This window comes from Oncorhynchus clarkii, chromosome 17 (assembly GCF_045791955.1).
Source record: "Oncorhynchus clarkii lewisi isolate Uvic-CL-2024 chromosome 17, UVic_Ocla_1.0, whole genome shotgun sequence".
Lineage (NCBI taxonomy): Eukaryota > Metazoa > Chordata > Actinopteri > Salmoniformes > Salmonidae > Oncorhynchus > Oncorhynchus clarkii.
The window spans coordinates 35,390,439-35,404,803 of record NC_092163.1 but is presented as its reverse complement, the minus strand read 5'-3'; the positions used below and the strand labels follow the sequence as shown (position 1 = coordinate 35,404,803).

The following is a 14,365-nucleotide window of genomic DNA, read 5'->3' as shown; positions in this document are numbered from 1 at the left end:
TTTCCATGGCCGTGTAGCCGCACACAATCCTAAGATCACCACGCACAATGCCAAGCGTTGACTGGAGCTGTGTAAAGCTCGCTGCCATTGGACTCTGGAGCAGTGGAAACGCATTCTCTGGAGTGATAATTCACGCTTCAATGCATAGTGCCAACTGTAAAGTTTGGTGGAGGAGGAATAATGATCTGGGGCTGTTTTTCATGGTTCGGGCTAAGCCCCTTAATTCCAGTGAAGGGACATTTTTACGCTACAGCATACAATGACTTTCTTTCAACTTTGTGGCAACATTTTGAGGAAGGCCCTTTCTGTTTCAACATGACAATGCCCCTGTGCACAAAGCGAGTTCCATACCGAAGTGGTTTATCGAGATCGGTGTGGAAAAACTTGACTGGCCTGCACAGAGCCCTGACATCAACCCCATTGAGCATGTTTGGGATGAATTTTAACGCCGACTTCGAGCCAGGCCTAATCGCCCAACATCAGTGCCCGACCTCACTAATGCTCTTGTGGCTGAATGGTCGCAAATCCCCGCGATAATGTTCCAACATCTAGTGGAAATCCTTCTCAGATCAGTGGAGGCTGTTATAGCAGCAAAGGGGTGGACCAACCGCATATTAATGCCCATCATTTTGGAATGAGATGTTTGATGATCAGGTGTCCAGATACTTTTGGTCATACATGTGCAGACCAGCTGGCTGGAGTGTTTACTGACATTTTCAGTCTCTCTCTATCCCAGTCTGCTGGCCCCACTTGCTTGAAGATGTCCACCATTGTTCCTGTACCCAAGAAAGCAAAGGTAACTGAACTAAATGACTATCACCCCATAGCACTCACTTCTGTCATCATGAAGTGCTTTGAGAGGCTAGTTAAGGATCAAATCACCTCTACCTTACCTGACACCAAAGACCCACTAAAATTTGCATACCGCCCCAATGGAACCGCAATTGATGCAATCGCCATTGCACTGCACACTGCCCTATCCCATCTGCACAAGAGGAATACCTATGTAAGAATGCTGTTCATTGACTACAGCTCAGCCTTCAACACCATAGCACCTTCCAAGCTCATCATTAAGCTTGGGGTCCTGGGTCTGAACCCCGCCTTGTGCAACTGGGTCCTGGACTTACTGACGGGCCCCCAGGTGGTGAAGGTAGGAAATAACACCTCCATTTTTGCTTATCCTCAACACAGGGGCCCCACAAGGGTGCTTGCTCAGCTCCTTCCTGTACTCCCTGTTCACCCATGACTGCGTGGCCACGCACGTCTCCAACTCAATCATCAAGTTTGCAGACGACTCAACAGTAGTAGGCCTAATTACCAACAATGACGAGACAGCCTACAGGGAGGAGGTGAAGGCCCTGGGGAGTGATGCCAGGAAAATAACCTCTCCCTCAACGTCAACAAAATGAAGGAGCTGATCGTGGACTTCAGGAAACAGCAGATGGAGCACACCCTTATCCACATCGATAGAACAGCAATGGAGAAGGTGAAAAGCTTCAAGTTCCTCGGTGTACACATCACTGACAAACTGAAATGGTTCACCCACACAGACAATGTAGTGAAGAAGGCACAACAGTGCCTCTTCAACCTCAGGAGGCTGAAGAAATTCGGCTTGGCCCCGAAGATCCTCACAAACTTTTACAGATGCACAATTGAAAGTATCCTGTCGGGCTGAATCACCGCCTGGTACGGCAACCGCACCGCCCGCAACCGCAGGGCTCTCCAGATGGTGGTGCGCTCTGCCCAATGCATCACCGGGTGCACACTACCTGCCCTCCAGGACACCTACAACATCCGATGTCACAGGAAGGCCATAAAGATCATCAAGGACATCAACCACCCGAGCCACTGCCTGTTCACCCCGCTATCATCCAGAAGGCGAGGTCATTACTTGTGCATCAAAGCTGGGACCGAGAGACTGAAAAAAGGCTTTTATTTCAAGGCCATCAGACTGTTAAATAGCCGTCACTAGCCAGCTACCACCCGGTTACTAAATTCTGCACCTTAGAGGCTGCTGTCCTATATACAGTGTACATAGGCATGGAATCACTGTTCATTTTAATAATGGAACAGAAGTCACTTTAATTATGTTTAAATCATGTTTACATACTGCTTTACTAATTGTATATGTATGTACTGTATTCTATTCTACTGTCTTTTTAGTCAAAGACATTCCGACATTGCTCGTCCTAATTTATATATTTCTTAAATCCATTCTTTTACTTCTTCTTGTGTGTATTGTTGTGAATTGTTAGATATTACTGCACTGTTGGAGCTAGGAACACAAACCTTTCGCTACACTCGCAATAACATCTGCTAAATATGTGTATGTGACCAATACAATTAGTTTTGATTTGTAGCTTCAGTTCAGGCCACCTTTCTGGCTCTCCAATAGAGGGTGCCATGGCATTACGGCTCACTCTGTTAGTCATCCCTTAGTCATGGCTTTTACAAGGTGCTGTAGTTGGGCTATTTTATGTTGTTGCTAAAGTAACTCCTAATAACCTTCTGGGTAAACAAGTAAACAAACATTTAGCCTTTAAAATGTTTGTTTTTTAACTTTTCACCTACGTTTTTTTCCCCCTCCCGCTCTCCCTCCCTTTCTATATTTTTATCTATCCCCCCTCCCTCCAGTCATTTCGTTGGGAGCAGCCCAGGCACCTCCAGGTCCCGACAGACAGGCGTAGACAAGCGACCCACCTGGACCCCCTGGGTGTGCCCGTGGTTCTGGGCCCTGCCCACCGGCCCCTCGGTCGCGCCCAGTCCTCCCCTGCCTCCACCTCTCTACCCCCTCCTCCACGGCCCACAGACACTCCACAGTCTCTGGCCGGCCCTGGTCCGGAGACCACCGCCAAGCTACGCTTCACCACTGGTGAGAGACACTTGGGGAGTGCTGTACGATACACCGTGCTTGTTGTATCTTGTTGTATCTCGTGTACAACATACTGTATATTCAGAAGGTGCTGTAGGTCCCATCCATAGAATTATTAGCACTTAATGTATTAGGATCTCTGTGGTCCCGTCTACTATCTATCTGTCTGGCTGGCTTTCTACCTATTTTGTATGGTCTCTAAACTACAATGTGTGTCGGTGTGTGTGTAGGTCTGGTGTATGACTCTCAGATGCTGAAGCACCAGTGCACCTGTGGCGACAACAGCCGACACCCCGAGCATGCTGGAAGAATCCAAAGCATCTGGTCCAGACTTCAGGAGAGAGGCCTCAGGAACCAGTGTGAGGTAGGTACAATATAAAGCACTACACAGCAGCACATACTACACTACAATATTCTAGCGTCAGAGGGTTTGGGTTAAATGCGGAAGACACATTTCAGTTAAATACATTCAGTTGTAAAACTGGCTAGGTATCTCCCTTTCCCTTTCTACACGACACCACAGAACTAAATATGTTGGTTGAAACTCCTGTTATGAACACTGCTGCCACCTAGGGTTACACCCCAGCACTGCACCCCCCCTTCCTTTGCTAAGGCCCAGGTTTTCTTAGATCAAACTTTGTGTTTTGTTTGTCACTTTAAACAGTCCCATTGAGGTCAGAAGACCTATTTTCCAAGGGAGGCCTGTGTGTGTACCGATGCTGTAATTTGTGTGCGTTCATGGGTGTATGTGTGCATTCGTGAGTGCGTTTGCGAGTGTATGCATGTGGACCAATGTGTGTATGCGCCTGCCTGCATGCGCCTGTGTGTGTGTGTGTGTGTGTGTGTGTGTGTGTGTGTGTGTGTGTGTGTGTGTGTGTGTGTGTGTGTGTGTGTGTGTGTGTGTGTGTGTGTGTGTGTGTGTGTGTGTGTGTGTGTGTGTGTGTGTGTGTGTGGTGCGTTGGTTAATTCTAAATGGCATGGTGTGTGTGTGTGCACTCCTCCAGTGTATCCGGAGCAGAAAGGCAACTCTGGAGGAGCTTCAGTCTGTCCACTCTGAGAAACACGTCCTGCTGTACGGCACCAACCCACTCAACCGCCTCAAACTGGACAACCGCAAGCTGGCTGGTGCGACACGCACTCAGTCTCTCTCTCTCACACATACACCGACACACAAACATGCACGCTCATCTTCACGCGCACACACACACACCGCTCTGACACATCTCATTGTCAAACACTCACACTCACTTGGGCATATAGGTAATAGGTAGGGCTGTGGCGGTTACAAAATTTTGTCAGCCGATGACTGTCAAGCAAATAACTGTCGGTCTCATGGTAATTGACCGTTAATTAACATAAACACATTTAGCATCTCCTGGCTTCCACACACAGCCTACAAGCCATTTTAAAAAAAGTATAATAAATCCATGTAAATATAGCCTACATCTTCACAATAAATCCCTAATTTCTTTTAGACAGGTCTAAAGAAGTATGATAGGAAGAAAATGTAGTATATTTCAGAAGAACAGAATAGCATACTCTGAGTTGTACTTATGTTAAGTCCTGATCTGGCTATGCCAAATGGCTGTGGGCTACACTAGTTCATATAGCAGACAAGATTTGCTTAGAATTCCGTGGCATTATTTTATATTATTTTATAGTACGAAGAATACAATTGAACAAAGCTGAATATTTATTTATTTTTTATTCTCCAAAGGATTTGAGGGAGTGCACACACGCGGCTATTTTGTGTGTTGAGCGGTTAACAAAGAAACAGCTACTCCGATATGCTTAATTTAGAGTTTTTGATGTAACTTTAGTTGTTCTACATACTTTGGGCTCTATGTTTTGATTTTAGTACATTGTAAGGCTGCATGATGAGACTCTAATGATCATTTCCCAAAAGAAGTAGCTTGAAAGGCAGGCTGTACACACTCCAATAGTCTCTCATTCACAATTTGCCAAGCACTTAATTAACGCCTCGAATTTCACGGCGGCATCCCCTTTGTGGCCGTAATGCACCATAAAAAAAAATCCATGCCTTTTGCGGCCCGGAGTGCTGCCTGTTGTGCCCTTCTCCCTGAGTGTGCTGCCAATCCGAAGTGTCTCTCACTCACACTGCTCTCCATCACGTGATCGGGTCTTTCTCACAGGCTACAAGTGAAGACAGACACATCGGGGGACGCGACTGCGCGCGTCCTCATCCAATTCCGAGGTGCATACTGAAGATATTAGAACTGCCCACGTTTACTTTTCGTTAGCCGACGACATGAGTAGGCCTTACGAACAGCTAAAGCACCAGCCTATGTCAATCTACTATCTTCCATAGTACACCAGTCGACCTATTATATTCTGTGCGAGAAATAAATATTCCAAACATTGTCTGAGATAGTTGTGGGATGAGATAGATCCCAAGTTAATACAACCACCAGCATCAAAACACCTTTTATTTTATGCAATGTGACTGACGCAACAGATCAGAACATTTAGCTTAAAATGTTGATAAACTATTTGTCTATTTCTTCACGTTATAAGTGCAGCAATGCACAAACGGCAGTAGGTTATAAGCGCGAATGTCCCATTAGCGGAAAACACTTATCAAAAGGGTATTTGTTTATGCGTGTGATGCTTTTATTATGAAGGTGCATTTCTATGGTGAAAAGGATCTTCCCCAAACTTGAAACTCACACGCTGCTTATATATGCCAGTTAGGCTCTACACCCCTTGTAAAGTGGATTAATGTGCTTCATTTTAAGTTTAAGTTATTTGGCCACTTTAGTTGTGATACAAACCTTATTAAAACATATAGGCCTATGGGCTAGGCTACATGAGGTGTGCGACTATGATTTGAACAAGTCACACAAAAAAAGCCATTTGTTTCTTATGCTGGGCATCATTCACAAGTAATAATATATAAGTCACAAGTGATAGGCTAATATTGTCACCCATCCGACTATTCTTGATTTAATCTTGTCTTTACATATGCTAAATAATACATGTGTGATATTGGTTTTGATTTAGAATGGACCATTATCAAGCACCTGTCTCGAAACAGGGGCCGGGGGAAAAAATACATGTCATCTATGCACTTAAAAAGCGAATGGAGGATGCTTTTCATTTTCATTTTCATGCCAGCCAGGTAGGCTATACTCATAATGTAAATATAAGCAATGTGCTTAATATTAGGAAGTTGAGAAATAAATATAGTAGGGCTAGCCTGTAGAAAGCTGATGGGATCCTCCTCTTTTTATTTAGCGGCCACTATTGCATAGCCTATAGAGATGTTGCGCAACATGAGCTCATGGGCTCTGATGAAGTGTTTGATTAGATTTTCGAATGCATTTGCATTGATGTCAGAGTGATTAGAGGGACAATAGAGTGCTGAGTACAAGTCAGTTAGCAAGTTTGGTAGGCTACTAATGACCAGCAGCAGCATCAGAGCTTGGAGTAGCCTAATTACCGTGACTAAACGGTAACGTGGAATTTGACTGCCTTCGTGACTCGTGACCGCCGGTGTGGTGGTAATACGGTCACCGCAACAGCCCTAGTAATAGCCACACTTAAGTATTTTTACACACTCATAATCACACACATGGAACTACACACATATGCATGGATCATCAAGTATTGAATGAATGTAAGATTAATGTATTGGATTTATCTCACTCTTTCAGGAATCTTATCTCAAAGGATGTTTGTGATGCTACCATGTGGAGGAGTTGGAGTGAGTTACTCAGAATCTCACACACACACACACACACACACACACACACACACAGTACACAGGCAAACAGCTCAACAGACCCTGTAACAAACAATCAAAGAGTCATGTGAAATCTGTCCACTTATCTAATCACATTACAAAATGGCAAACATTACAAGCTTGATTATACCTCATTACACAATTAAGCTAATAGAGCGACAAATTGTGGAGGCTGTTGTTGCTGGCGGGGACACGGTCAAAACGCCAATCAGATATCAAAGGCAAAGAAGAGGTGAGAAATGAGAGGAAGAGAGAGAGGAAGAAATGGGGTGGACTCTGAATCGTTCGCTTGGAGGGGTGCCTGGGGAACTGTGGTTGAGTGGAGGGGAATTTATTCAGGAGGAAGGGATGTGGGGAAAGAGAGAACCTAGACACTAAAGAAGAGGATGAAGAGAGGATGAGTGGAGAGAGGGGGAGAAGAGATAAGGAGGAAGAATGCTGCTAATATGGTGTGGATAAGGAAAGAGAAAATGCAGACACTGAAGAAGAGAGGAGTGCAGGAGGATGATGAAGATGAAAGAGAAGGGGCAGATGAGCGTTGAAGAGTAAAAGAGAAGGAGGTAGACTGTGTATAGTCATGATGAAAAAAAACTATGTGGACACTGAAGAAGAGGATGAAAAGGGGATGAGTGGAGGAGGAAGAAGATGAGAGCAAGAGGGTGAAGAGGAGAGTAGAGGAGGGCTTGCATGGTGTTGATAAGGCGCCTGATCTGCCTGGATTTCCGGCCTTTGGTTCCTCTGGTGAGGTGAGCTGATTGAAACAAGATGGCGAAGAAAGTGATAAAATAAATTCCTAGGATTTCATTGTTCTGTCGTGCCAAACCGCCAGAAATGTGGAGTTTTGAAACATGGAATGAGAGAGAGAGAGAGAGAGAGAGAGAGAGAGAGAGAGAGAGAGAGAGAGAGAGAGAGAGAGAGAGAGAGAGAGAGAGAGAGAGAGAGAGAGAGAGAGAGAGAGAGAGAGAGAGAGAGAGAGAGAGAGAGAGAGAGAGAGAGAGAGAGAGAGAGAGAGAGAGAGAGAGAGAGAGAGAGAGAGAGAGAGAGAGAGAGAAGAGAGAGAGAGAGAGAGAGAGAGAGAGAGAGAGAGAGAGAGAGAGAGAGAGAGAGAGAGAGAGAGAATCTGAGAATCTGAGAACAGGAATACTCTACTACCCCCTTTACTGTCATCATAAGCAGTTAAAGTCAAGGTTGTGGTGATTTGTGTGGGTAAATGTTACCCTTGCCACTTCTATCCCCCTGACTCCCAATAAGTTATGCTACTCTTCATTTAGTTGGTTCACAGTAGAGACTTTGTAATCCAACACTGTAATAATCCAGTCCTTACCACAACCCGTCACCTCTGTTTCCTAATTCCACTGCATGACTTCCTCTTTACCTCATTGGGCTGTCACATAGTTGATATCAAGTGACACCTATTTCAACCAATGAACTTATAATGTTTCTAAACGATGCCCTTGTTTCTCCTAGTGGTTTTAACTTTGATCCCGCCCCCTGGTAAAATCCTGGTTTTGCATGATTGACAGGTGGACAACGATACGATCTGGAATGAGACACACACGTCGACGGCGTCTCGCTTGGCGGCAGGCAGCGTGACGGAACTGGCGCTCAGGGTAGCACAGGGAGAGCTGAAGGTGAGACCGCCAAACGTTCATCGTCACCTCAGTTACACCCCCACTTAGTTATGTCAAGGCCGTAACACAACTGGTCAGAATTGTCAACACTGTAACATACATTAATGCACTTGGATATTGAAGCATAATGTCATTTCTGTTCATTATTTATGAACTTCACATGAAATTGGAATTTAAAAATTGCCTTTCTATATCAGTACCATTCAGTGTATTCTGAACTGATGAACATCAAATTGTAAGATGTGCTCAGAGAGAGCCAAAGTGTAACAGTTTCTATTTACATCTCACAGAATGGCTTTGCAGTGGTGAGGCCCCCTGGACACCATGCAGCCCGCTCTACCCCCTTGTAAGTACTGCACAGACGCACACACACACACACACACACACACACACACACACACACACACACACACACACACACGCAGCCAGGAGGTCTCTAAAATAATTTCAAAGGGTTTCCCCTACACATCAAAAGCACCGTCCAAAAGTGTGTGTTATGTGTGTGTATGGAGTCTGTGCGTTACCTGCCCAAGGCTTGTGTGCATGTGTGTGTGTGTGTGTGGGTGCATGTCTGTGCATCAGTCTGAAATAGAATGCATTAGAAGGCTAACCACATTCAGCTGTGTGTGCTTGCATACGTCAGCTTATGTGTGTGTGGGTGCTTGCATGCGTGAGTGGGTTCACGCGCGATAGTGTGTGTACTCAGCAGTGCCTGTCACTAGTAATTTATGTGTCGATAAAGACTTACTGGAGGAAAGGAGTTGGCCGGTAGATATGATCTACAGTTCACACTCGCCGAGCTTATAGCTCCTGCTGACAACACCGCTTTCAACATTCCTCTTCTCATTTTCATACATCAACTCTTTCTCTCACACCTTCCCTGTCTCACAATATCCTACGGATATTGGGTACGAGCCGGCTTACTGTAAGTGGTTTTATGCGGAGCACGCTCTCTGAAATGCGCGAGGAGGGAGGTCACGAGAAATGATTTCAGGTCACGAGAAGTTATTTCACCAGAACTTATTTGGATATGCGGAGAGTATTTTCGTCTTTGTGTTTTGCTTTTGTTTCTGTTATGGTTTTCTTTTGTCTGAGATTGTCAGATGTTTACTTGCCGTGTCTTTTTCCCATCATTCATACATTGCCCCTTCGCCATTCACACCAAGCCTAAATATGAGTGCATGTCCAGTGAAACAAAGCATGTTTGACCCATTGGCACTAATATCCTCACATCACCTAGTGTGTGTATTGTGAGGACATTCTCTGAGACATTGGGTGTCTTTTGTCACGTTATGGGGACATGACCTCCTGTCCTGATTATGTCCTCATAAGTCCATATGTGTCTTTCCAAAGGGGTTTCTGCTTCTTCAACTCCGTGGCCATCGCAGCCAAGCAGCTCCAGCACAAACTCAGCATCAGCAAGATCCTCATTGTGGACTGGGTGAGAGATGACCGCCATCACTGGTCCACACATGAGAGCTTAACACTTGCTTACTTACACAACACACATATTGACCATACGCGTGGTGTCAACATTCACACTGATCTCTGCTTTTCACATGAGTCTGGGCCCGCCACGAGTCTGGGCGTTAACACAGACACAGACAGACACACACACACACACACACACACGTTGGAACACATGCACACTTAAATACTACCTGGTTTGTAAAGACAAATAAGATGCAAACATCCAGAGCAAGTATGAGACTGGTCAAGCATACTACATATGACGACCCCTTGACCTGTATCCCCAATGTGCAGGATGTTCACCATGGCAACGGTACCCAGTCAGTGTTCTACAACGACTCCAGCGTGCTGTACATCTCCCTGCATCGCTATGACAATGGCAACTTCTTCCCCGGTAGCGGTAACCCAGCCGAGGTAAGTTATGTTGGACGATCCACCACCATGTACATCATGCTCCCCCATCAAATACATGATTGGTCTTTTCATGTGGGGGAAAAAAAGAAAACATCTGAGCCAGCACAGAACGGATTGTGTCTGCCCAATAGTCTGAAACGCCTTTAGCGTTTGTTACTACCCACTCCATTCTCACCAAATAAGGAGGATAAAAAAAGGGGATGTTTTACCATATTCTTCATCATGGGAGGATGGTCCATTAGATGCTATGCTGGCTTGGATGTGGCTTAGCCTTAAATGGCCCCTCGACCGCCACTGAGCTGTGTGGTAAACCTCTGGGGTCTCTGTGTCCCTCGACCACAACCCTGTGTACCTATATAACACACTAAGGGGTAGCATTGATGTCATCAGGGGTACCACAGAGAAACATCAGGGTACCCGTAATCCGCTCCAGCGTCTCTTAAACATGAAAGGAATAACAGAAAGGGGGGGGGCCGAAGAAAGGGGATGAAGAAGAGAAGAACAATGGAGAAAGAGAAAGAGAGGGAGAGTGACTAGTTGGCAGTGGATGGCGGAGCTCATGTGTTTTGAGTTTGCCCTGTGAACATCCCGTCTACCGAGAGAGAGTCAAGTCAGACACTCTGCAATGCACATCATCCTCACACACACACACACACACACACACACACACACACACAAAGGAAATTGCTGCAATTTGTTGCCAAGAGTGTGTCACTCAGAGTCCTCACTATCTCCTCACCATGACATTGAGCGATGGCGGAGGAGTTTCAAAAGCTAAATAGCCGTTAGCAGACATTTTTAAGGCTTACTCTCCTCTTAAGACCAGGGGATCAGTTAGTATGCCATCCCACGAACGTGAGGTCAAATCAGGGAGACATCCACCGGTGAAATATAGTCTCTCGCGACAGATGTTAACATTTGGTTCTGGGTGCGGAGATTATGTGAAATATAACTAGAAACTGAATATCGCCAAGTGCCGACTCAGGAATATACGTACGTCCCTGTAGTGTGTTAAAACTGGGACTTAATCTGGGTGTAGTTTTGTTGTTGCTGCGAGGGATTTATAAGCCGATTTGACAAATTGTATCAAAAATCGAAATAGTTGAGTTGATGGAGGCGTTGAATTAATGGCCAGCCGTCTTTCATTTGGAAATCGTAATCACTCCCGTATGTCATTGAAATGTGACGCGGCTTTTCCTCAATTGTAACAAATGCGCATTTTTCAACAACCGTGCTGATAAGTTTGTGAACATTTGATGCAAAATATCTCATGACCTTTCAACTCTCAGCACAACTTTCCATGAAGTAAGACATAACTCTCTCTCCCGCTCTGTCCAGGTTGGAGCAGGAGCAGGTGAGGGCTTCAATGTCAATGTGGCGTGGACGGGAGGCTTGGACCCTCCCATGGGCGACGCTGAATACCTGGCGGCATTCCGGTACAGTAGAGACACACACACCTAACCTACCTCACTTTACCTCCAGCCCAATTCACATTAAAATAAAATCACAGAAGATTATATTCTAGTCAAAGCCAGGGGTGCTCGCTAATGATTCATAGGGAGTCTTACCGAACCTCTTCACTCATCCTTGAAATAACAACAGACAGCTGTGACATAACAGACATGTATGTCATGTGTTCAGGTGTTATATTGTGGTGCGAGTTGGATGTTTGTGATGCCATCCAATCCATGGGGGAATTCATGAATGTACTGAGACCAGCGTACATTAATGAACATACTTTGCTGGTGTCAGACCATATGTGAAAACGTAATACATATTTTGAAAGCTGAGAAACAGCCCTTTCAAATGATATGACATGCAATCGCACCACATCAATCAAATGGTAATCAGTCAAGAAAAAACTCCTTTGAAAATGTGTATCTTTGTGTGTCTTTTCCCAAACCGCTGCCACTTACACAAATTCCTAATGAAGATAGAGAAAAACTTAGAGCATACTGAGTCTTCCCTATTTGGTAAGGATTGATAATCTGAAATCAGAATTTAACTGGAATGACAAAATAAGGCATATAATAACAATAATTGGCTTTTAACTTAAATTTCTTCTTATATACATTCCACTAGGCCTATAGCCTAATACACAAAGAGTCAGAATTAAAAGCATGCAAGAAAGGGGAAATTACCTGTCGCAATCTGAGCTACTGGGTGAAGACTAGAGCTGTGTTCGAATACCCATACTAACATACTGTATACTACATACTTAATGAGTATATACAACATACTATTAGTTCATTTTAGTATATTGTAAACGAATGGTATCGTTTCAGTTGAGCATACTAGTGCTTCGCCTGTCTACCGGAAGTTGATGCTGTTGCTATGCAAACTCTTGCTAGCTTGTTAGCATGACAAATGACTAGCTAGACATTTTACGATTTCGTTTGTGTTCATAAATTCGATCTGGAGTGCCACAGTGCGCTCTGGGCGTTCGTAAATCCAGAGAGTAGACAGATTGTCCTTTTGTAAAAACAATTATCGGAGCATTCAGAGAGCACACTGGACACTCTGGCCGAGGAGTAGGGTTGATCCGAGCGTTCAACGGCAGTCAAGCACCCAAGCTATCTGAGTAACGTTGGCTAGTTACTTCCAGACACAAATGAGAGAACACCTCACTCTGACCATTTTACTCCCCCTAGCAGAGCTGGTTAGGCTGTTTTCATGTTATACAGAGTGTTGGAGACTGTAACTGTGCTGCTGGCAACAATTTAATTATGCTTTTTTTGCCCATGTTTACTGACACCGGCCATATTCTGCGCAAGAGTGCTCTGAAATCGGAGTAGATAGCCAGAATTAACTATGTCCATTGAAACGCACAACGACTATACCACTTAGCTAAGAATGATGTGAATAATCAAGTCAATAAATGTTGTTTAGTTAGTTAGCAGATAGTTAATATGCTTCCTGGCAAGTTCGATGTATTAGTAGCCAACTAACGTTAGGTAACTAGCTAACATGCTGGAACATACTGCAGTAATGCTATGCGGTTTGTAAGGATAACGTAGCTAACAAATTGTCAGCCAACATAACGTGTAACGTAACTTATTTGAAAAGTCATTACTTTATTACATTGCTCAACATTTTCTTAACATTTGTCATAATAAGTTAAAGCAATGAATTTGTATCCGCTCTCTAAGGACTTCGGCTGCATATTTTCCACCATTTTCTTCAAATCTGAAAATGTTGTGAAGCCACGCCCATTTCATGAAGAATTGCATTATGGGCCCTAAAAGCACGGAAATAGTGTCCACTTCTTGTATACTTCATATTTTGGCGAATTTAGTACGGCATCTGGGAACTTTTGGCATATTAGCTATATCCATACTATGACCAATAAGCATACTACAGTTGAAGTCAGATGTTTACATACACCTTAGCCAAATGCATTTAAACTCAGTTTTTCACAATTCCTGGCATTTAATCCTAGTAAAAATTCCCTGTTTTAGGTCAGTTAGGATCACAACTTTATTTTAAGAATGTGAAATGTCAGAATAATAGTAGAGATAATTATTTTTTTCAGCTTTTAGTTCTTTCATCACATTCCTAGTGGGTCAGAAGATTACATACACTTAATTAGTATTTGGTAGAATTGCCTTTAAATTGTTTAACTTGGGTCAAACATTTCGGGTAGCCTTCCACAAGCTTCCCACAATAAGTTGGGTGAATTTTGGCCCATTCGTCCTGACAGAGCTGGTGTGACTGAGTCAGGTTTGTAAGCCTCCTTGCTTGCACACGCTTTTTCAGTTCTGCCCTTTTTCAGTTCTGTGGGATTGAGGTCAGAGCTTTGTGATGGCCACTCCAATAACTTGACTTTCTTATCATTAAGCCATTTTGCCACAACTTTGTAAGTATACTTGGGGTCATTGTCCATTTGGAAGAGCCAATTGCAACCAAGCTTTAACTTCTTGACTGATGTCTTGAGATGTTGCTTCAATATATCCACATCATTTTCCTACCTCATGATGCCATCTATTTTGTGAAGTGCACCAGTCCCTCCAGCAGCAAAGCACCCCCACAACATGATGCTGCCACCCCCGTGCTTCACGGTTGGGATGGTGTTCTTCTGCTTGCAAGCCTCCACCTTTTTCCTCCGAACATAACGATGGCCATCATGGCCAAACAGTTCTATTTTTGTTTCATCAGACCAGAGGACATTTCTCCAAAAAGTACGATCTTTGTCCCCATGTGCACTTGCAAACCGTA

General features: G+C 44.2%; 1 protein-coding gene across 1 annotated transcript in view; it reads left to right on the top strand.

Moving 5' to 3' along the window:
- Positions 1 to 14,365, top strand: part of LOC139370734 (histone deacetylase 7-like) — an 87,023-nt gene that overhangs the window by 47,325 nt on the left and 25,333 nt on the right. Inside the window, exons 11-19 of the mRNA XM_071110398.1 lie at positions 2,635 to 2,872; positions 3,103 to 3,236; positions 3,877 to 3,997; positions 6,547 to 6,596; positions 8,159 to 8,266; positions 8,557 to 8,612; positions 9,620 to 9,707; positions 10,031 to 10,150; positions 11,489 to 11,586. Of these exons, the coding sequence (XP_070966499.1) occupies positions 2,635 to 2,872; positions 3,103 to 3,236; positions 3,877 to 3,997; positions 6,547 to 6,596; positions 8,159 to 8,266; positions 8,557 to 8,612; positions 9,620 to 9,707; positions 10,031 to 10,150; positions 11,489 to 11,586 (1,013 nt within the window). The remainder of the gene's footprint in view (positions 1 to 2,634; positions 2,873 to 3,102; positions 3,237 to 3,876; positions 3,998 to 6,546; positions 6,597 to 8,158; positions 8,267 to 8,556; positions 8,613 to 9,619; positions 9,708 to 10,030; positions 10,151 to 11,488; positions 11,587 to 14,365) is intronic.